This window comes from Montipora capricornis, chromosome 14 (genome assembly GCF_036669925.1).
Source record: "Montipora capricornis isolate CH-2021 chromosome 14, ASM3666992v2, whole genome shotgun sequence".
Taxonomy (NCBI): Eukaryota; Metazoa; Cnidaria; class Anthozoa; order Scleractinia; family Acroporidae; genus Montipora; species Montipora capricornis.
Window position 1 is genome coordinate 7,267,637 of NC_090896.1, and position 24,444 is coordinate 7,292,080.

A 24,444-nucleotide genomic window follows, 5' to 3' on the forward strand; every position below is an offset into this window, starting at 1 on the left:
AAGTTATATGGCAGCTTATTTTCTCTTTTGCAAGGGAAATGCTTCAAAAATCTACTTGTAGATACAAAAAGAAAATTGCAGGACCAAAACTGGCTATTCTACTTGATCCATTCTTGGTAATAATCCTGGATTGCCCAGCCATGCTATGAACTGCTCAGTTAAGAGCACATTACAGGTGCACACATTAACATTTAATATTGTAAGGGTAGTTGATTTATTTGTGGGCCTAGATCACATACCAAAAATTGACCAGAGATAGCATGCTCTAAAAAAAAAGCACTTATTATACGTTTTGCATATTCTGACCGAGACAAAAATTAGTTGCTCCAATTTTGCTTATCTGACAGATGTGGTATATAATACAAAAACCTTTCCTTACATTGTTTGAGACTGGGTGTGGATACTGTCTATGCCACCCTTTGGTTAATTATTCACCACTTGTCAAATAGGTTTTGGGAAATTCTTTCAACGATTATTCATCAGGAAAATGAAATCCCTCAAATAAAAACTTCTCCTCCAGCCATGGAGGGGAAAAGTGGGCCCTAATTCAACAAACTGCATGAGAGGGCAACGGCACCCTAATTTCCTTGCCAATAATTCGCCGGCACCATCGCACAAGTTGACGGTATGCAATATGTCTGTTACGTTTGTGATCTGGACCATCGTAAGACTGGTAACATTGTTGCGTATACATGTATGATACCAGGATGCCTGTAACACCCATCTGTCTAGACATACAGCTTGAAACCCTGGATGCTCAGTGATACAAGATGGTGGCTGCTCACATTCACCCATTTCTACTACCTCTTTATTCTGTGCCGCAATCTGCAGTTGGCAATCGCTGGCAACTTTCACATGTGCACCTGAGTTTCAAGAGGCAATCAAAAGGGCGTACAATTTGAAATGTTAGTTGGTTGTGTATTATGTATCGTAATATATCGCCCTTTGTTTTATAAACACACCAGCTGTTTTCTAATGAAACGGTCGGGCAATGATAAGCTCAAAGTAAAGCGTTAGCAAAAAATGTGTGCGGTCAAAACAAAATTTTAATTTCAAATGCAAATTATGCACCAACCAACTCGAAACGTCAACATCACCCCCCTCCCCGGGCATTTGAACTTTCAAAGCTTGGATCGTTCAAATTCCCGCCCCTTCGGGCCAAAATGGCGTTCAAATGCCCTACCCTATTACCGGATTTGTCTGTCATACCCTACTAAAGAACTATCGTCTTCGGCTCCTGCAGTCTATAATTAAAACCTTTTGAAGACCCTTTTTGTTAGCCAATCGCTCACAAGTGCTACATCTCTTCCTTTAAACCCCTCCATCTCGTCCAAACACGTGTCTTATAGATGTTAGCGCCCGAAAAAAAATAAAACATTTGAAACCTAACATTTCCGGTTGAATTTTCCTCACCCCACGCAGGCAAAGGTCAAATTCCCCACTCCCCAGGCACAGAGGATAGTCAAATGCCCGTAGTTTGCCCAAGATGGGGGATGGGATGTTGAAGTTTCGATTTGATCGGCGCATTGGCTATATATTATCTTTCACAAATAATTGAACAAGCCATATGCTCCTCCAGCTTACAATGTTCTTTTATTCACAAATACCTTGGGTTAAAATTATTTAAAGATTAATTTAAAGCTTCATTGAAATCACACTTGAGTTCCCCTTTAACACGAAGATTTTTCAACAATATTATTATATCGCTTTAATCTAGAAATTTCTCTGGCACCCGGGGGTATCTTTTAGCTTGCCATTTAGCGTTAACTCCTGGCTTTTACGGTACTTTTTGGTGGGCAAGGATCTCATGGATATACACACTAACCATAACTCTAAAAAACTAACCATTCTAAGTCAGTTTCTAGACCTAAATATTGCTATAGCAGTAACATAAACGAAAATTAGACCTAATCACTGAAATGGGCACTTAGACTCAATCTGTAAAATGAGAGTTTAACCTAGGGGACTCGTGGTGGGTATATCCATAGATCTTTCCCTTTTGGTGCAAACGTTAAGGCAATCAGATTAGACTGAGGAATGTTTAAGTGGAAACTACATGTACAGTCCTCCTTCCTTAGTGTACGCAATAAACGTTTGCTTAGTGCAACTGCAAGGAATGCATGACATGCAGTAAAACGTCTTCTGAAAGGGGACAGGACATCAGGGGGGTTTTTTTGGGAGGGGGGAGGGGGCCGTGTCTTCCCCCCCCCCCCCTCCCCCCTCCTTTTTCCCTGTACAATATTGAAGTGGTACAGTGTGCATCAGGCGGTTTTACTTACGATAATGATTAGTTCAGTTTTAGAGCTTTTCTTATTTCAAATACATTTTGCCTTGATAGATATACATCACTAACGTGAATTTTTCGGATAGAGGGCATGGAGTGAAGGGGGGGAGGAAGGCGTGCGCTCTCGACGCATTTTCTTCGGCCCTCTCTTTCTGGGAATTTCCGGACTCGCCCCTAGGACATAATTAACGTGAGAAGGTGTGAGCCAAAGGGCCAATGCTGGCATGATATCTGGGTGACACTTCAAGTTGTCAAAATGACCTCTCACTTGAAAAAATCAACTGGAACACCGCAGTTCAACACCACCCAACTCAGTGCTTTCTATTTTTGTGTAACATGTACCACAGGCAACCCAGTTTACGCTCGTGGTGCGTCTAGTTTCTTGAAAGGCGTAGTTACTTCTCTGTTTTTTCTTTGAAGAAATGTTTGGCCTTGTAAAAAAATCATCTTCTTAATAACAAGTAGTCCTTCACTACCTCTATTTTTCTATAGAAATTGATTTCATTTACGCAATTTGGTTGGCAGGACTTTGCCATATGAAGCTCTGGTGTCAAGATCAAGTTTTGGTAAGTATACAGAAAGGCCTTGAGAAATATAAATATGGCTGGGAGTAATGTTGTGTAGTGGGCGTAAGGGAGGGGGGGGGGGGGGTAGATATGTGAAGGAAGGGAAGGAAGGAGAGAGGTACTGGCCAGGATCAGGGAGGGGTAGGGGAGTAGAAGGAAGGAAAAGATGTTTAGAACCCCTGCCCCAGTTCTTTAAAATTCAAACCAAAAAGAAAATTAAACTACAACAGATATTTACCGAGCTGCGATGCGGGGAGGTAAATATCAACCACTACCCACCTCCACTTAGGTGACTAATGATTTGCTATTTTTTTATTGTTCAACAACTTTTAAACGAGTCTGCATTGGCAAGACGCTGGAGAAAAAGAGGCTCTTTGAACTTTCGAAGCGCAGACAAACTTATGATGACTCTCAGCAACTAAGAAATTATTTCTATGCCTGTCACAAAACTTGATAAAACGTACTTTCTCTTAAATGGCGTTTTTAAGAGTGTTCAACTTCTGTAATAGGTATTTCTCATTATGTTTATGGTCCATTGATTATGCTTTTTTCGTATTCATCAGCGCGCTGGTATGGTCAGCGGTCTGAAACAAATGAAACATAGTACAATTGCATGTGTTATCTAACCTTCTTATCCAGCAAATTAATTGCCGGTTTTCACTGTCACACCATCATCAAAACCATTCAACAAATAAAGTCAAGAATCACAGAGATAAAAGAAGATGTATATTCAAACAGTCTCAAAAAGGTTCAGGTCTGTGCGATGTTTCGAGCTGGAGATATTCGAAGGAATGTTTTACTCAAATTTATAAGGCTTTGTATGGAGACGCTATGTTTGTGTCCTTCTCATGGGGGCCGGAAGCTGACAAACATGTGTCATCGAGTTTTGCTATAAAAAGCCAGTAGTCGTCTTCTGAGGGCTCATAAACACCTATGTGAGTACTTATTCTCATACAAGGACTGTTCAGATTGCAAAATCTCATCGGAGAAGTCATTTTTTAAATATCATGTCACGTAAAAGCTTAGCCGAATTCAACCTTGCTTTATCCAAGACGAAAAACACTATGAAACTGAAAATTTGTGAAAAGACAAGTCTTCCACTGTTCTAATAACTAACTAAACTAAAATCTCAAAAGAATTGATAATTCCTCATTTTTTAGTTTTGATGACATCACGTGAAAACCAAGAATACAGGAATCGTGTGAATCAAATTGAAAATTATTTTCGCTCTTTTATTGTTTTGTTTGTTTTTTGTTTTTTTTTGCTGCAATTTGTTTTACGTTGCTCTTTGTGCAACTACAAGAGGCTTCAATCCAGGACTGACACTTCACCGATTATTGGGGTTGTGAGGTCTTAAGCAGTTGCCATCCATCATTTACAAAAAACATATGCGCTAAAAGGAAAGCATAAAACAAAATTTTCTCTTTCCAGCTCTCAATTTGAGGGATGATATATTTTGGTAATACTAATGGTGTAACAATCGAGGTTTCTGTTCCTTTATTACTCTCATTTCGCTTGCGTTTCGGAGCCTAGGCAATGATGCAATACAACACAGCCGAGCTACTGCCTGACTGAATCCAAAATAATTACATGTCATAAACAAAAGGAATAATAGTTGCGACCATAAACTTAGCATTTTGCACAAGAAAAAATCCAAAGTTTTGAAAAACATTTAAATCAAGTGGACAACGAGAATATGTTCCAGAGTCAGTCCAGGTAATTTCTGATAAAAAAGACAGACGGTTACGAGTGTTTTGTTTGGCATTTCACCTGAAACGTACAAGAAGCTAACATGAAATAAAAAGAATGACACTGTAAAGGATATATTTTAAAGTAACACATGTCTGGTACCTGGGCAACCAAGGAGTCCCACCCTCATTGATAGGTGTCCATGCCAACCTGTCGGCCGGAACCGGAAGTAACGTGCACTGATTAGTGGGTTGAGATCATGACGAACTTCAGTGTCCCTGTCTATGTTTCCAGCAAATTCCTAAAGCAACAAGAATGATAAATTTATCATTGAAACATTTGATTATATCATGTGAAAATTTTACACTCTTTTGACCTCCAGCGTTGTCGATTTCGTTTTTTTATCGAGTGTTTTAACATCTTCTCGATGTTCAACCCAAAATGCTGGAGGCCTTAGCTTAATATTTAAGAGAACGTTCCCCTTTAGACCATACAACTTGATGACCAGCGCCTTATTTCTTGTTACATCAACACCGTCATATCAAAGATGATGCCGATCATTGAAATATAAGAACGTAAAAATATAGTGCAGAGTGTTGATTTTGCGATGAAACAAGAAATGACATTTGCAAGGGTTTTTCCTTTTATTGATCATGAGAGTATAAGTAGTTGGTATGTTGCCCAACACTTGATCAGTTATAAAACAACAACAGCAAACCCAATGGGACGACGCCACGCCAGTCGAATTCTTGATAAAGTGAAATTTCCATCTTGCCTGCGGTTTGGTCTTGTTCCTGTTAAACTAGAAGCATTCATCATCGTCGCTACTCAGTCATTCAACTGGCTGTGCGATCAGTAAGGCCGGTTGCCTTCATAGTGAGCTATGTGAAGAAATATTCTCCGCGTGAGGTCAAAGACGTCCATTATTGTCAAAACTGTACACATCTTCTACATTATACGAAAGTGTATGCACACAAGGAAGTTCACATCTGCGTTACGTTCCTAATTTGTCATTCGATTTCGCAGAATAAACTGCATTTTTTTAAACAATACTCCTTTATGTCTCTTACGATTATAAATAGAATATTTGTTTTAACCTTCACTACTCCTTGCTCCTGGTAGTACTGGAAAATTTCCCCCTCGTTACTGTACTGCAGCTTGTACTTGGTCACCCACTGAGAACGGCATCCACCAGGCCAATAAGGGACGCAGTTTCTTCCCTGCGTTGCTAAGGTTCGTACCCTTTTCTGACTTCCCAGATCTACTTGCAGCCATTGATTAAAATTATTTTCACGAGCTACCCAAGCCCCTGCCTTTTCTCGGGTTTCTTGATAGTTTAGTTTTCCTTGGCTGGGAGCGTGATTGCTGTCCCATTGTGAAGAAGCATTGAGTTGTGAGTCAAAAGCGAACACACATGCTGAAAAAAAAAGATTTTTGCTCATCTTTTAAAGTTAAGCAGGGCTTAAACCATAGGTTATTGCCATTCTTTACTTTTACTGAATCCAAGCGCAGAGGTGTATTACTTGAGGTGAAACGGAAGAAAACAGAGTTAGGAAGAAATAGCTTCTCATATAGGGGGATTGAGGTATGGAATTCACTGGATAGAAGGACGAGGAACTTGGAAAAGCTATTGTAGATGCTTTAAAGGTAGCACTGAACCGTAACAAAACCAGCCTCAACAAAATAACATTTAATAAAGGGACTACAGTAAATCTTAATAAGGACATTAACTTTTTGTATTATTAAACGTTAGTATTTACACCTCTTAAAAGTTTTTTGAATCTATCTAAAATTAGTAGGTTATTTTCTCTTGTTCTAAATAGACAGTTTTTTTTTTACTTTAGTATTAACGTTTGTATCCTAGTCTTAAAAAGTATTGTAGTTTAATTGGTAGGTTTATATGGTAGGATTTAATTATATTAATAAGTTTAGCAGGTCCACATCAGCTCTTTAGCTGCCACTACCAACCTGCTTTAACAAACAAAGTATGTATGTATGTATGTATGTATGTATGTATGTATGTATGTATGTATGTATGTACATAAATATGTTTAAATAAAAAAAATAAGAAATAAATAAGTAAAAAGAATGGATACCATTGGGAAGGACCATTCTTCTCATAGCACACTTCGCCCGTATTGCACAAGGACGAGAACGAGAAGGATGATAAACGCGAAAGACTAAGGATGGTGGCAGAAGGTTATAATTCAGCCTGTGGACGAGCACTTTGTGCAGAGGCTTTTAAAAAGAGAAATAACATTGTTAACTCTTCGTTACTAGAATGCTTGATTTAACTATCGGTCACATGATCTTAAAACAGGTTACTATTTCGTGAGCCGTAAAGAGGAGGTATTCCCCACTCTAGTTAAGTGATGGACTTGATTTCCTAATGGTTAGAACGTCGTTAACGTCAAATTTACTCTTGCGTTCCTCTCTACCAATATAACCGCTTTGACTTTTCTTCAAAACATCAAGTGATTAAAGGGCACGCAAGGCGTGTAAAACAAAACTGCCAGCATCAGTCGCAATAGTACCTTCATTAGACTGGACTTTACCTGAGCAGTTTCTTCCGTCTCCTTCATAGCCTTTTTTGCAAGTGCAATTGTAAGATCCTACGGTATTCGCACAGGTGGCATTCACGTGGCACTGGTTTTCAGATGAACACTCGTCAATGTCTGGAACCAAATGAACGTAAGAAAGCCAACTCGAGGACTGCACGTGACTAGTGGGCATGCAAGGCGTGCAAAACAAAACTGTCAGTGGCGGTAGTTGGTTATTCGAACTCTTTCAGTGAGAATGAAGTTTTCATAGTTCCTGTCTCGAGCTTGGAACAAAATCTGTCTACTACCGATCTCGCATAGGAGCTCGCCAAAGGGAGCCTTTATGTCCACTTTATTCCTTAAGTCAACCCTTTCCAGAGTAAATTTATTTTTAGGAACAGCTAGATTTCCTGCATCTTCATTGGCTTGCTGTACCTAATATGGTCAAGAAACGCTTCAGCAGTAAAGCGAGATGAAAACATTTTTGCAGCTCTGAGGAAAAAGGGCCTACAAAAGCCGTTTTGGACCGGAATTGACCGAGGCAGAATTTGATGCTTTAGTCGGCAATACTACTCCCGGGAACACCAAAGAAGAGTCGTTGATCCTGGAGGTTTTAATAAAACAATTATTCTACTCGGGCTTGCTGGATATAAAATGATTGTAACCAACTCGGCGCTATGCGCCTCGTTGGTTATCTATCACTTCATAGCCAGCAAGCCCGTGTAGAATAATTGCTAAATATACATTTCGTTCCGTATCCTCAGTAACCGTATGCAGAAGCTATCGTTCTTTTGACTAAAAAAGGAAACCTAAGACGCTAAATCGTTTGTAATTGAGTCGACCCTTTCCTGAGTAATCTATTTTTAGGAACATTTTTTTGCCCCGAAAAGTATTATATTTCCCTTGACGCTGAGATAGCTCTGTTTGATTGGCTTTTACAACTGTGGGGGTGCTGAATCTCTCGAGGGAGGAGGTCTGTGAATAAATCTACTCGGGAAAGGGTTGACTCCTTGGCCAATTATGGGAGATTTATAAAGGCTTTATAAAGAGCGTTTATAAAGGCTCCCCTTGGTGAGCTCATGTCTGGCATCATTTACTGAATTGCCTTGAAAAATCCTATCTCGATCCTATTTTTGAAAGACGCTCTCAGTTGTGTGCACCTGATAGATACATGTTCAACTAATATCCCTCCGTTTTGAACCAGGTCGTCCCACAACTTTATGCTTTGGACAAGAATATGTGAACGATTGAAATAAGATAATGTATCTTTCTTTTTTTCCCTTGGAGGATAGATATCAAGTTATTCAACTTTAAAATGGCGCGTTCGATTCTTTGGCATTGGTCAAATTATTCGCAACTAACAGGATATGGGATGCCGATCTCACCGTTTTCGCAGTGTCGTCCGGTGAATCCCGCTTTGCAGAAACACTTGTAGCTGTTCTCTTCGTACAATGGCAGACACGTTCCATTGTTCTTACAAGGCCAACCACTACATGTTGACTATAAAGAATTAATTCAGGCTTACTTGATATGATAATAGACTTGCGTGGAATTTTAGGGTAAATCTCGATTGCTATGAGTTTGTGTAAAGTCTTAGCCAAAGGCATGGCCACGCGATCGCTTCATACGTCGTTTTTAACGCAGTGAAACTTTCATCTTCCATTTCAACAACTAATTTGATAAGTGATACTGATTAAAAAGGTGGTAAAGATAATAAAGTAACATTGACGGTGAATAACGGTTTGGCCTTTCAATATTTAATTTATTTCTTTCGGTTTTGAACGATAAACTGAGGTTGTTATGTCTGGGCGACAAAGAACGTCAGCGACAACTAGCGACGGTAATGGTGTGCGACGTTCTTCGTAGCACTATTCGCATGTACGCAATGCGTACCTATTTTTTGATACTTCCATGCACATTACATCTTATTTGCCATAAAACTTTGAATTTCTGTGGTTTGCAATAAAAAATAAATGAATAAATAAGAGAAGAATTAAAAAGGAGAAAGAACACAAAAACACACACCGTATGCCATAAACGTCCAAGACTTACGACTTACCGCGATGCTGAAGTGGTGAAAGGATTCGTTGGACATGAATTTGTCCGAGTTGTTGTACTTGTCCGAAGGGAGGAGTTCACAAAGCAGTTTACCGTTGATGTTCGGGTATGCAGCCAGGTTGAATGAAAAACATGTCACAGTTTCCAAGCAGGCAAAGGAGCACTGGGGCATCCATTCAACGTGACTATACCCAAGAATGGTGATATTCAAGTAGGAGAATTTGTCTTCTTTAAAGTTTACGAAACTTACACCAATGTTAGGTTCACCGCGACTGATAGCTTTGTCGGCTTTTTTCTCTGAAATAGATGAATTGCAGCTGAACACAAAGAAGGGAAAGGTAACTATCGAGCACGTTACGGCGAACACGAGCTCCTTGACAACATCGGAGTGTTTACGGTTACGGCCTTGTCTTCGAGGTGTCATTTAAAAAAAAAATGTTCGTATTTCGTCAGGTTATGCTATGACAATGAAATTGACATCGTCTTGTAGTTTTCAAACCAAGGAAGTATTCTTTTAGTCTCAGAAGGTTGTTTTTCCTTTGTTAGGTTCTCAAAGCAAAAGTAGGTAGTCTTATTCTAAAGGTTTAAGCTACAAGGGATTTTTAATTTTCTAAAATTTTTTAAGGAATCGATTTTGAGATAAATTTTCATCTAAACGGTGTCAGCGTTTTTCAGGTTGTTGACGTGTTTTGATTTTATACCATACTTTCCTTAAATTCCCAGTCTAAAACATTGTCGTAAACTTTGATGGAAGGTAACAAATGCAAAAAGCGAGATATAAAATGTTGCCGACACCCTTTAGCTAAACATATCAAATAACGTTCAAACAAAAGAGTACTTTTCTCGGTTTGAAACTACATTCAAGGACCAATATAGTGATGTTAATTTCATCCTTATAGCATGAACACTGACGATATACGAACGTTTTTAGAAAACTGACACCTCGAACCTATGACGGGCCCTCAGTAAGGTAAAGATAAAATTGAGAGGAAAAATACCTGTAGCAACTGCATATGAGGGGACAATTATTAGTATAAGCATAGAAGCTTTCAGAAATGTCGTACAGCCAAAGGGTTTCATCCTTTCTGCTTACTTTACGGTGCAGTACTGTCCGTCCGACAGTTTAGTGCAAACCAGTAAGGTTTACCATTGCTCATCCAGACGTAAAATGATTTAATAATAAATGGTTTGTGGTTTTTAAGGATGCGAGTACTGTTCCTGCTAAGCAGAGTTTGTGTTGAAGACAAGTAGTTGTCAACGTTGCTTTTAATTGTCGATAAAAACATTTATTTACTTACGTGAATATTTTATCTTAGCTTGAGGACATCTGTCTTTAAGTTCACAGCGAACATTACTACTTTACTATATTATACTTCACCATAGAAGATTATTATTGCTTACCCTAGTAATTCTTGTATAGAAAATGTATCGTGGTAAAACAAAACGCGTGCCTTGTGCTAATTTAAATACAAAGAAAAGATATAGACGTAAAATGACTTAGCAATAAATGGTTCGTGGTTTTTAAGGGTGCAAGTTCCTGTCAAGCGGATTCAGTGATATCTGGCTGTGGTGAAGATGAATACCTGGTAACGATGTCTTAAATTGTGCATAAAAGCAATCATTAACTTCGTGAATATTTCATCTTAGCCGTGAGGACATCTCTCTTGAAATTCACAGCGAACTACTTCACTATATTATATTTTTCCATAGAAGATTATTATTAGTTACCTAGGTGATCTTTCTTTTATAGAAAATGTAGATCGTTGTAGAACAAAACGCGCGCTTTTTACAAAGACACAATAAGTTCCTGCCAATATTAACAGATGAATCCCTATGAAAAACGATTTAAAATTAAGCACACATGCTAGGACACAATAAAAGCCAATACCCGTCCGCTTTAATAATTATTGCCATATCTACTAGAGCTGCTAAACCCCTCGTTATGTAGGACATTTTTAAGAACTGTGAAATAACTATAGCTTGAACGTTGTCAAAGTTTTCAACTCTCTATGTTGCAAGAAATATGTTGGCAGTTTGTGCTTGACACATCGGCGATAAGCGTCAAAAGATTCAAGAACATTATTCAGCCTAAGGAACTAGAGACTTTCAAGTTTAATCCAAAGCTCATCATATGGATCAATATTAAATAAGATGATGGAATGATTTTCTTCGGATTAACAAGGGAAGTGTTTTTGTTGACGTTCGTAAAACATGGTATACTCCCTGTTCCATGGTTCAAGAACGCAGGGCTCTGAGACAAATTAAGAGTAAGACTAGGGCAGAACTGAAAGCTTAATATATTTTTTTTATAGTGTGGCGTTAAAGAGAGATTATAGAGTCAAGCAAAAAAAAAAAGAAAAGAAAATTGAAAATATTTTTCATCTTACACAAAAAGAGGGGTATCACGTACGACAGTTTTTCTATGAAACAATCAAGGGGCTACGTTAGTAGAGTATTTCTCTTTCTTTGTCAGTTCTGAACATAAACGACTAAAAAGTTTTCTTTTGCCTGATGATGATGATGATCATGATGATAATAATAATACTAACAACTTTGTTTAACCACGGAATCCTCGTCACTAAAAAGTGGTCCTCTAAAGAGCCGTGCACATTAACACTAATAAAGCTGGGTTTTGCTAAGAAATCTTATATTAAACACTAAAAGATTAAGTAAAAAAAATTCCAGTATAAACTAGCGGAATAAGAACCTTTTATCATCGTTTTGGCTAAGAAGATTTGAAAAAAGCAAAACAAAATTCTTTGAAATTGTGAAATACTCTCCATCCTTGCTAGCTGTAACAGCAGTTATTAAAAGTACCGTCACATGGAATGGAGCAACAAACTGCATTATTACCTTTAATCTTTCACTGTTTTCAATTGAGTGATGTTAAGCATTCGTCAGAGAGGAAAAAATAAAGCATTTGTTTTCTTCGAAATTAGAAAAGAAATTAGACATGTTTGTAAAGTCAAAATATATGTCGCCTATGCAATAATGCGTGCATCTTGTTAAAAATAATTTAAATGTGTTTCGTGTGATGCCCGAACATTGCCATAACATGAAGAAAATTTCAAGGGAAGACAGTCTGTTTAGGCATTTTGCATGATTTTGTGATTTCTAAGCGGAGTATATCGGCCCAAAATAAGCCATGGTTTACTAACCCATACATTAATACATATATTATTGCTTTTAGTCCATTTTAGAAATATTAATTACTAAGTACCTTATGATCTGTGACTTAGATCGCACCATTTACCAAATGTTCATGAATATTTAATCTTATCAATTAGAAATTATTATTTTTTGGCTAACTGGGTCTCGCCGTATAAAGTTCTTTTTTTCCATTTCGTAAAATTATATCATTCTCTGATGCATCTTCCAGGATAGACCGATGATACATTTTTTAAAGAAAAACTGCAGACATATCCGGACAAAGTTTGTTTTATAAATTATTAATTCCCCCGTAAATTATTATTGCTGCCTTTACAGAGTCAATTTTCTGAAATTATAAGTAATCATTGCTAGTAAAGAAAGGACAGAATCCGACAGGAAGAAGGAAAAATAAGCGCTCACTCAAGCCAAATGCTGTAAAGATTTTTTGTTCAGTGGACGTTCTGCTGACTTGTACACCGCCAATCTGTCTCTTTCTATTTCTTTGTCTTGGTTTTTGAACTTAACTCACTGAATCGAAAAAAATGCCTTTTCAGGTTTGTTGAAACACTGATGAGAATAGCTTTTCGGTAAACACTGCATTAAAATAAGACATTAACGTCACGAACTCAAAGATGATCGCTAATGCGAAGTGCACGCCACAAAAAAAGAGAAGATAACATCATTCTGTTTCCGGAACATTTTGTTTTTAATAGAGCGACTTCCATATAACCTTGAAAAATAAACGTGAAAAGGGAACTGAAACAAAAAATGCAAAACATATCATTGGCTTAAATAACAAAAACAAACGAGCGCGAATTTTCATTGGCTTAGCCAACGCGATTGCAAACAACGTAATCTCTCCATGGAATTTTTTGGAAAGCGATCGGCATTTGGCCTTGACGTCATTTGAAAGGCGATAATGTGATTGGGTAATCGAACTGTTTACTGCCCATGTTAGGAGTTTCCTTGGCAGCAATAAGGAGAAGCGTTGTTTTAATCTCGCCAAACATTGGTCCGTGAAACAAAGTCGCTCTAATCTTAACCCATTTGTGTGATATTTTTCACTACTTTTCCTTGTTCAGCTAAGAATAAAGTCACAAGGCAAGATTTTCGAAGGGATGCAGTTTCTTTTATTCCAATACCCTCCTTTTTATAAGAACGTCTAATTTTGGGGCTGAAGCTAAAGCTTCTTACTTTTTTTGCCATTTCATAAGCCTAGAAACGTTCTTAACATGTCCTTTAAGTTGTGTGGTATACTAAAGCCCGGTTTACACTACAGAAAATGTTTGGCACGGTTCGTGTGAAATTGGCACGGGTTAGAGCTCAGCAAACTTTGTTTACACTAAACCATGTTTACCGTACCAAAAATACCGTACCAAAATTTTTGGGCTCACGTAACTTCTGTTGAAGACATGCGCAGTTCAACTATAATCAAGATTTGGTGGGGAATGAGCCGCCATCTTGAAATGTACGCAAAAAAACCGCTAGCCTATAAGAATTAAGGCTCAACCCAGCTGGCCCGTTAAAGTGTTTTCACTACTTGTTCTATCCGAACCGTGCCGCTTTTCTCAGCACCCGTACCATTTTTACCCGTGCTCGGACTACCTCGCCGAAGGTCCCAGCACGGGTAAAAGTTTTGGTTCGGCACGGATGAAATTTGGTACGGACAGGTTGTTTACACTGCAAATTTTATCCGAGCCGAACCTTTTTTTTTTTGGAACCTGTGCCAATTTCATCCGAGCCATGCCAAAAATTTTCTGTAGTGTAAACCGGGCTTAAGTTCGACTATAATCTGAGTTCTTCATATCTAGAGCGAGTATACTGTATTTCTTTCTTTCTGTATTGGCAAAAAAAGGCATTCCAATCATTCCAAGAATGGAAGACGTTCTAAAACAACATAATTACTAAATCCTCCATAGATTTATGTGATCTTGTGTTATTTGTGCGAATGCTGTAGCGGACTTGCTCACGGGATCCATACATTTATGTCATCTTGTGTCATGTGTGGGAATGATTTAACGGACTTGGCAGTTGTGCGCCTGTATCGGCAGGTTATTCGTTTTTATTACTCATTTTGTTTAATTTTGGGAGGAAGTTATCCTTCGAAAATTTAATGAAGCAGAATTTCTTCCTGCTTTCCTTCAAACGACATACGCCAAACTTTTTTCTCCCCGATGGAAACATGAAAATGAAAATTAAACAAAACGAAAAAAGAAACAAAGAATGATCTTTAGTGAATGCCGTAGTGAGGAACATTGGCCCGATGAAATGACGCAAGAGGTTCGCACAAAAACCACCGGGGGCCAATATTCCGCAAAATTTTTTTATTGTCACCGTTGAGGAACATCGAAAAACACTTAGGCAAACGGAGTTAAAAAAAACTCATGTTGGCTCGCATTTTACAGAAAAATAAACTAAGAAATCAATGAACTATTTCTTTATTTTATTTCTTTTTCCAAAAAGAGTACAGATGATTGTTATTTAATTCCAGTTGGGATTAAAAATTCGAGTTTCATTCCAAATCATAGAAGTTACAGAATGACAGTCAAGGGTAAACGTTCAGTGTAAACTATTCAATATTTATCAATGCGTCAAAGAATAAGTAAACAATACGGTGTAGGCGAACTAAACCAAGTCGAGTTTCCTTTAAACAGTGCGAGCCTTCCTCGTCAGTTTTCTTTCCATATCCTCCGAATTTGGATTGCGATTATGAGGTCACAAAGGAAGGGCAATTGTTTGAATTAAGAAGAAGAAGAAGAAAAACAATTGTTTATTGAATAAAAAATACACATGAAGTGACTGAATTACGCGTTAAAAATTTACAAATACTGAAACATATTTCAAAAGACTACATATACAGATATTTAAAAAACACACTTATAAAAACTATTAAAAACGGTAAGTTATATTGATTCTAATTGGAAGTTTGTAACTTCTTTAAGGCTGTGACTGATAATAAAAGAGTTCTTAAAACGGTTCTTGTGGCAGAATGGGACATAAAATAAAATACAAAAGAAAAGAATGGGACATAAAAAGTTCTACGTCGACTCAAAGTGCGGTAGTTTGCAGCCTTTTGTGGTAAAAAGACTTGCAAGCTTGTGGCAACGGACCCTCTTGATATCATTAATTAAACAGTTTCTGGGACAGAGCCTCTTGCCTCTCCTAAAGGGTGGGGATTTCAGCCTCGGAGAGTTCCTGCCCCTCAGTTAGTTGAGGGAAAACTGTGCGCAAAGCGCGCCTTTGGATACGCTCTAGAAGACAGCTGCGGAACAGTAGCTCACAAGGATATTCAAGAACTGATCTATTAACACTGCAATAGAAAAGAATCAAGTCTCTGCAGCAAATTCGAGCTCGTTTTAACCGTGTTAAGCTAAGGGACACAAACGTTTTGCTAGCAGTCTTTGAAGTGGTTGATGAACTGCATGATGCTCGGTTATTCTCAGACCTTTTCAATCGGTTAAAGAGGTGACGGTGACTTGTTCATGATTTATGACAGATTATTAAGTTTTTCTATTGAATAAAACTGTCTTTGTTTGGCAATAGGAGGTTTAATATGCAAGGGCAACGCCAAATTCAACAAAAACGTCACTCCAAAATATAACTTAGCACTATCGCAAGCATTTCGCGATTATATTCCGTCTTGTTCACCTTGTACAATTCGGCGAACTATCCCGTAACTGGATGGGTACGAACGGTTTTAAAGTAAAAAAGCTAAAATTTGGTGATTTCACGTTGTTTTGTTGAGTACGACAAAGCGTGCACGGAAATTCGTGCTGCACGTGCAACACGAGTATTTTTCCTTTTTTAACCAGTAATATTCTAACTTGCTTTGTGGCGTTGTCGTTGCCGTAGTCGGTGTCTTTGATTAAATACCCAATTCTTACAGTGATCCAGCACCTGGAAGGCGGTACCAAACCGATCAACTGCTGCACTGTCCCCAAGAAGAAGTCGAAGCTAAATTGGGAACTGGTATGTAGCTTTTTAATCGTGTTTACTACACCCTTCATATTTGCCATTTTCCCATAAAGCACTGAGCCCTGACATTATTCAGATTATTGTACGTTTCCAGAGTCGTAGAACAACCATGTATTATTTAAATAGTCCCTCACACTCCAGACCTTTCCTTACTTAATTACCACACCTTGACCGTAAAACAAAATTGACGACGGAAAGTTGCCTTTTGTGAAAACACTTACATAATTAGCCTACTTTTACATTTTTCCTTAATTGGCTCAAGGACGTAATCCATCATGTACTCCTACCTACAAATTGCGCCGAATTCAGAGGTGCGATATTTTGTTTTCATCTATGATTATCGACAACTCTAAATGTTTCACTGACCCGGAACGCCGGGAAAGTTGCGCCTTCGCTCGTTGGTTTTTTTAAAATTGTTTTGGAGGGTGTATATAAGCAAAAAGCTGTTGGCAATGAATGCCATTACAAGTTGTAGGAAACGTCTCTTAGTGACCAAAGTAGTTACTGTATTCTGTTGTTACTATTTTCTCTGAATTTCTACTTTCGACCTTCTCTTTAAAACTCTTCAGTGAAGACAAACAGAAGATACCAACTGAATCAAACTGTGCTAATGTGGTCGATAACAGCACCACTAGGATATTCAATAGCCACTGTTGCACAGAAATGACTAGAATACAATATTGGCATGCTTAGCTGAAGAACGAATAGAACAAAGCAGCCAAGTTTTTCCATCATGACTTGACCTCAGCCTGTCAGTTTTCCTTCAGTAATTCGCAATTTTTTTGCCACTTACTTGGAAAGATAAATTTACTCCCTTTTCCTACACGTTTTATACTCAGTATAAACACTTGATGTTCCTTGGAAAATTGGATTATAGTGCAGTTGGTTTTTTGAAACCAGGCCCCAGCTGTTCAAAGGGTGGATAGCGCTGTCCACTGGATAAGTCAATTGGTTTTGCTAGTGTTTATCCGAGTTATAATCTGGGCAGTATTTAGTGCTCTGTGCAGCAAATGGACAGTAGAATTAGAAGGCAATGATTTCATCGGATAAAAACAATGCACTATACCCCTTGGAGCAATACATTGACCTCCGTCTGTGACGAAACAACTGCAACGATAACAAATAAATAAAGGCGTCAAGGAGAAGATTTCTGCTATAGCGGGAGGCTTCAAACAGCCTCGAGTATTACAAAATGCGATGAAAATCCGAATTTATATAACATGCAGGGGGGTAACCAAAGGGATGGGTGCTGTGTTGACTGTGTTGAAGCTTCAATGTGACACAATCTATTTCGTTTGCTGATTCAGAAACTCAAAGCCCATGTTCTAAGTGATGGCAAAGGCCGCAAGTACTAGTTCATTCCACAGCCTCTTATTAGCCATCAGTGCAGTAATCTAACTTGCTTCGAATGCTCCAGTATCCCTCTTAAGAGTGTCAATATAGGTAGGTCTCGGTCTTCCTCTCCCGCGATGACCATGTGTGGGCTCCCAAATTAGGACTAATTTCTGGGTGCTTAGCTCTGGATGGCGATACAATGCAGCTAAAAAGTGAAAATGCTGGATTCAGTCTCCCAGAAATGTTATGGATAAGATATTTACTCTAATCAGTTGCCTGTTGACAACATGATGAGATCGCCAGTACAAAACTTGCAGCAGTGATATGTAGAAAATTTTTTTCTTTTAATTAATTGATAGTTTCACGATCTTCATGTGAACTTTGCTACCTAGAGCTGGAGGTCACCAGCCGCAACACTTTTAAGTACCCACATTAAGGGTTTTTCACAAGCTTTCTGTGTTGCTACACTAGTGTTTCACCCTCCCTTGCTTCACTGCTTTCACTTGAAACCAGTTTATCTGTTGTCACGCTATATACTAGATCCCGCAAAATCTTAAGGTGATTCCCTAGAAATAGAACTTGTCAGATTTCCGATGAAACTTTGTAACATGTCAAAGAGATGAAGGAGGGGGGGGGGGGGGGGGGGTCACCGTGCTTGTTTCCATGGTACGACGCTGACGAATACGGCTATTTGAGCTACTTTGACAATTGCTGCTCACCCCCTCCCCCAATGTTGGACAAATTTAGCTTGATTTTATAAATGTAATCCAACGTATCACGCAGAGCGTGGTGTTATTCTTTGGTTAATTCAAGTACGTACCTGAAAAATGTTATAAAATGCATTTGTGAGTACTTGAAAACACCGTTCTTAGCAAATATGTGATCAGAAATAAAAAATGGGGGTCACCGTACTAGTTCATGAGAAAATAGTCATTCCTTGCTGGATTAGGCTTAGCGTCAATGAAAACCCGCCTTTTTATCAATGTGCCCGCGCTCCTAGCCTGCGTGCACCAATGGTACAAGAGATTATGCGCAGTAGGGTTGTGCAATGCAAACCCGCCTTTTTATCAATGTGCCCGCGCTCCTAGCCTGCGTGCACCAATGGTACAAGAGATTATGCGCAGTAGGGTTGTGCAATGTAAACCCGCCTTTTTATCAATGTGCCCGCGCTCCTAGCCTGCGTGTACCAATGATACAAATAATTATGCGCAGTAGGGTTGCGCAATGCAAACCATGGAATCACCTTAAATAGACATAACGCTGCATCCTGTAGATCCACGTCATTTCTGATCCAACAGCGTGTTCCAGAACGAAATAACCTACCCCTATAGTTTCAGGTTAATGTCCAGTACTAATTTGATTTATTTGTCTATTTATTCAACTGGATGTCTAACATTCACCGTTTTTTTTTAATTTGTAAACGTTAAACGATGTTTACCAGTCCATTATCCGTTGTTATAAATGGGCCATCCACACTTCAACTGACTGCAGAAAAGTTGTTTAAATTACTTGTTTTGTTCCGTACTTGGCAAATTTGAATGTCACTCAAATTAAAAGCTACCTCTTCTGAAATGTAGTACACTATTTCTGCGCCACATGGTATTCCGAGTAAACGCATAAGGAAGCATCTTGTTGGCTTTTGAACTCTCCCAGAAACTGACCATACGGTTCACCAAATCTCGCAGCTAGACGTAAACTTTGATTGGTTCCTTGCAAAAAACTTGGAATTTAACTCCATATTTTCCAAGAATGCAAATCATTAAGCTTTAACAAAAAAAACCCCGGTTTTCTGGCCTCACTGTACGTATTGTAGGTATTTGTGGCAATCGAAAACGCGATTTCCTCTATGTACCAAAATATATTAAATAACACTCCGATTGGATATAAAGGTCGCTGAAAGATGGATCCATGTTGTTCTTAGTGAGGATGGGGGCTCATGTTGCCGGAATTTTTTAAGGGGGTGTGCTCAGAGGGAGCTCAAAGGAAAAAATCTTCAGCTTTGAGATATCCAGAGTCGAGGCTGGCATCTCTGCATAATAATATAGCGAAAGGCAAAATATGTTTCACTTACGATCTGTCAAGTATTCATAACCTTGTTGCTGAACTTAGGACATTCAACTAATGTAAATGGCAAGGGAAACCGATTTACTCAATGTATTGAAAACAGTAATATTTACCTGATGAATTTATGGTTTTAATCAATGTGCCATAACGATAGGGGGTCCCTGACACTCCAGGCCGCCCTTTGTCCCTCGACGTTTTGCGAATACCGCGCATCGGTGGCTCAGTTGTTTGAGCATCGGGTTGCCATGCGGGAGGTCGTGAGTTTGACTCCGGCCGGACCAACACTCAGGATCTTAAAAGAACTGAGCAGAAAGTCCTGCTTGTAATTACATCTGCAAATGGTTAGACTTTCAAGTCTTCTCGGATAAGAACTATAAACCGGAGGTCCCGTCTCATAACCCTTGTTGGAAATTAAATTGTATAAGACGTTAATAACCCGCTCACTCTTCGATAAGAATAGGGGACATAGTCCCCGGCGTTGTGGCAAGGGAAGCCTTATCAGGACGGAGGCATCTTTCACTTCCTAAAATACATTGTAAACTGTGTAATAAGCAGTCTGGCTAAAGTTCCCCGAAAAATATTGTAAATTAGTCCTGAAAAGCCCCGAGGGGAGAGACTAATAGCTTCTCTTCACTTCACTTCACTTCAATACGATATCACCTTAGTTTCATGTATTTTTTGCTCGCTGCGAAATACTCTGCTTTCTAATTAGTTTCTCAATTACAACTGCCTGACCATTTGGTTGCGGATTCGAAAGTACAGCAAGAAACAGAGAGAAAGCAAACATCGTTGATGTAGAAACTCGTGAGCGTAATGGACAGCAAGCTGGACACCACAAAACGAGGGCTTGACAGCATCTCTGTGTCCGCCCGTGAAGCACAAATGTGCAAAATTAAGCGTATGAAATTTAGGGACCCTCGGTCATTCAAGAAAAAGGGACACGAGCAACAGTTTAAACACAACGAACAGTTAAGGAGGCCATATCCGAAGCAAAAGAAGCCATGCAAGCCAACAAACAAGACACTTGTCGTGCAAAGTTACACGAAGATATCGAGTTAATCGATCAGAGAGAGAAGCTTATTCTTCTATCACACTGGTCCGAGTACGGGTGGAAAACCGTAGGTGAATATATTGACAATGAGTTAGCGGAAAACAACGGCGACACTAAAAAGATTGAGAAGGCCGAGGAGGAGGCCCAACGAAAACCGGCCGACGCTCGCGCTCGGGCTACTAAAGCTAGAAACCGTGCCTACTGGTCTCGACTTAGCCCCTTGTACTAGACCATTTACAACGACAAGCCAATCTAACACACATCTATCCGGTGCAGGAGTTAAAGAACCTTACTCACCCACTTTACATTGCGCGCCTTTGTTGTTGTTCCGGGATTTTGGCCGGGAGCGTCTACTTCCATATATGGGCAAGTATTGTTGAGTTATTTTTACGCTCGAGAGAAAAATTAGAACAATTTTGTCAGGGAAATAAAAAACAGCAGAATACCTTCATTTCGAGCGCTTTTCTATGAAGCGTGGATCTACGTCTGCAGTGAATTCAAGAGGGAAATACAGTTTGTTCGCGTGGTACTTAGTTGTTTGAACTTTTAACTGGACCTTAATTGAAAAGCAAGCAACCCATATTAATTTTATGCCCAAGCAGTTTGCAATGGAAACAACAAGGCGGGATAGTTAAATTTGCTGCTAGCGCGGTACTTGTTAAATAAGTTTAAAGGTGATGTTACGCGCAATACACAGTTGGAACATTAGATGAAATGATCTTACTCTACGTTCCTAGAATTTCATATTTTTCAAGTTTACCTAGTCTTCAAAAGGGTGTTGAATCCAACAACAATTTTTTCCTGTAAATAAACACAAGCTGACCTTCTAACCTCTATAGTTTTCAATTTTTTCAGACCAAGAATAAAAATGTCATACACAAGCTTGCTTCCACACGCAGTTTTATTAACAGCGAGAAAATCTAATAAACAGCAATGGAAAGGCTCTTTACTGATTGTAATGGAGATCAGTATTCAAATGTTTGCCGAAGACTTGCCTTGCCTCTTTGTTCAGTGCTGGCATCCTGAGCGGAAGACACGCACAACAATATTTGAACAGAATTATCGATCCGACGGTGGATTTGCTGTTCGTGATTCCTTATAATGTGGTCCAAGTTATATCTTCATTTTCCAGAAATGGTAATACATTAATTCTGATCGTTCTAGTCGTTAATCGATGAATTCCCAATTTTGGTACTCTTTGCTGCCATTCAAAGAGCAGATGGTTGAACAACGCTTCCGTTTCCACTCGATAGCATGTTGCGAAGAGCAAGTCATACATAAATAATATTAGAAATAATATTAGAAAAAATATTAGAAACTAAAATTCGTGGAAAACAGAATTATATAGCCCATTTGATGTCCGATGGAAACAGTTACTTTACACAGTCATGGAATTCAGAGTTTCGGGGGCCCTGAAAATGGTGACTGAAGTAATGTGGGCGCGCAATGTAAAGTGGGTGAGTAAGGCTCTTTTAATATTGGAAACCAACTCCCAATTTGGGCAACGGCAGAGGATACCCTATCCTGGTAAAAACCCCGGAAAACGAAGCGGTTCTTGTTTTGCCTGCGGGAAAATGGGCCTTTGGAGAGGAGAGTGCCCTTTAGTTTCTGAAGCAGCAGTCTCCCAACAGGCAGAAAACAAGAAGTTAAGTATGATAGATGGTTCTTTAGTCATAATGGAAACAGGAATTGAAGAAGAGCAAAGTTTTGTTGGGGGGTTTGAGAGCGAAACAACCGATTAGATGGAATTCAGTCTGATTTGCGCTAGTGCAGTAGAACTTCCGTTTGGGCGCCAAAATAAAGTCGCAAAGGACCTGGCGACGAGTTAGTCTATTTATATAAAAAAACGTAACGTATTTAAATATTCGCTTTGCATGCAATCAACCGATCGACACACCCACAATGTAAAGAGCCGTGTTATGAAGTATGGATTGCCCAACAGAATTGTAAGTAGAATTTCGCTGCGAATATTTCAGTCTTTAAAGTGTAATTTCATATTTAAAACGCAAACCTTTTACTTGCTTTGCAGTTTGACTGTTGCCGATGACATTTCCCGTCCGCAACGAGTACAGAAATAAAACGCCGGGTTATCTATACTTCGACTGTAGCCTTCAAATTTAAGTAACGCTTCGCTACGTAAGCGCGAATCAGTCAAAAATTCTGTTCATCGAAGGTTACATTATCAACTGCAAGATCCCGAAGGACAGCGTCGTGGCAAAACGACCGGTTTCCAAGAACAACTGACAGCGAAACAAGTGACCGACCGATCTTGGAATCATTACAGTCATTTAAATTCACGAAAGAAACGCATCATTTTCCAGAACAACTGACTGCCATAAAGTGAGCGACTGACCGTTCTAGAAAATACTTCAATTTACACCTTCATTTCGCAATGCCGCCGAAAGTTGATGTAAAAACCCTCACGGGAAAAATGAACAATGCCGCTGGAATTCTCAATGAGTTGATGGAAGAATTTGAAGCGATCTTTGCAGTAAAACCGGGACTCGAAAGACTCGAAGCAGTGTTCAATTTAGTGGAATCGAAGTACAGATCTGTTAAAAAGCAGCAAGAGGCAATCTTAGACAAATTAATTGAAGAAGGCGCTTCATCAGAAGATGAATTGGTGTTAACGAACAGAAAACTCGGGGACAAAGTCAAAGCTGATTTTCTCCAAATTACTTTGAAATACGCAGCATATCAAAGCGAAAATGCTCTTCCGAAAGGTCCTGACCACACAGAAACCTTGAAAACGATGAGCTCTGCAATTGAGAAAATGGCCGTTGCGATAGGATCGAAACCTAGCAGCCTAGAGCCGTTGACAGTTCCGAACTGGGACGGAAGTCGAAGAACGTATCAAACGTGGAAAAGGGAGTTTAGACACTGTATGGAAAAATATGGACAAGACAAGGACGAGCAACTTCAAAGATTCCGAAAAGCTATGCCTAAAGGCTTCTTCTGGACAGATCAAGCTAAGACCTGTAAAGACATTAACCAAGCCTGGAAAATTCTTGAAACTGAATTCGCAAATGAGCGAAAACTTATGGACGAACTGTTAGCTGAAATGAATAATCTCAAACATGTTAAACGAGACTCCAAGTCACTCACGCGTTACGCCACGACGATTTCTGTATTTGTCAATGATATGGAAAACAATGGCTGCACCGTGTTGGAGGCGTCAGAAGCTCCGTTCTTCATGTCTCAGCTTTTATCAAAACTCGATCCAAGAGACAATACAAACTTTGGTAGGGAGATGGAGAAAGCGGGAAAGGAAGAAAATGTGTCAAACCTTGTAACCTGGTTACATCAAGAGGCAACCCTTCGCTCCAGAGGCAAACCAGACAGTGACAACGCCGATGAAAAGGAACGTACCCACCGAGGACCAACCTTTAGAAGAACAGAGAACCACGCTGCTAGTAATGATAGAACTCCCGATCAAGAAGCGTGCCCGCTCGGTTGTGCGTGGAAACACCATTTAGCTGCCTGTCCGCTGTATCAAAGTTCAACGGTAAATCAAAGATGGGACGTAGTCAAACAGAGCAAAAGATGTCGCAAATGTCTTAGACCACATCACACTAACGACTGTAAGAAACCAGACGGTACTACCTGCGGTAAATGCAAAAGGAACCATCACCGCACTCTTCACAACGAGACGATCAATTCGAATCTAAGCTCCAACGCAGTGCCTTTCCGAATGCAAGATGTTCCTGCAGAAGGCAATACCAGCTGTGCCGC

The 24,444-nt window shown here is 39.3% G+C and overlaps 1 protein-coding gene across 1 annotated transcript; it reads right to left on the reverse strand.

Annotated features, from left to right (window-relative positions):
- Positions 1-5,348: 5,348 nt before the first annotated feature.
- LOC138032945 (EGF-like repeat and discoidin I-like domain-containing protein 3) lies at positions 5,349-10,352 on the reverse strand. Its single transcript, XM_068880668.1, has 5 exons — positions 10,136-10,352; positions 9,139-9,434; positions 8,465-8,579; positions 7,095-7,214; positions 5,349-5,956 (listed from the first exon to the last, which is right to left on the reverse strand). The coding sequence occupies exons 1-5, from the start codon at positions 10,215-10,217 to the stop codon at positions 5,550-5,552; spliced, it is 1,020 nt and encodes a 339-aa protein (XP_068736769.1). The 5' UTR covers positions 10,218-10,352; the 3' UTR covers positions 5,349-5,549.
- Positions 10,353-24,444: the final 14,092 nt, after the last annotated feature.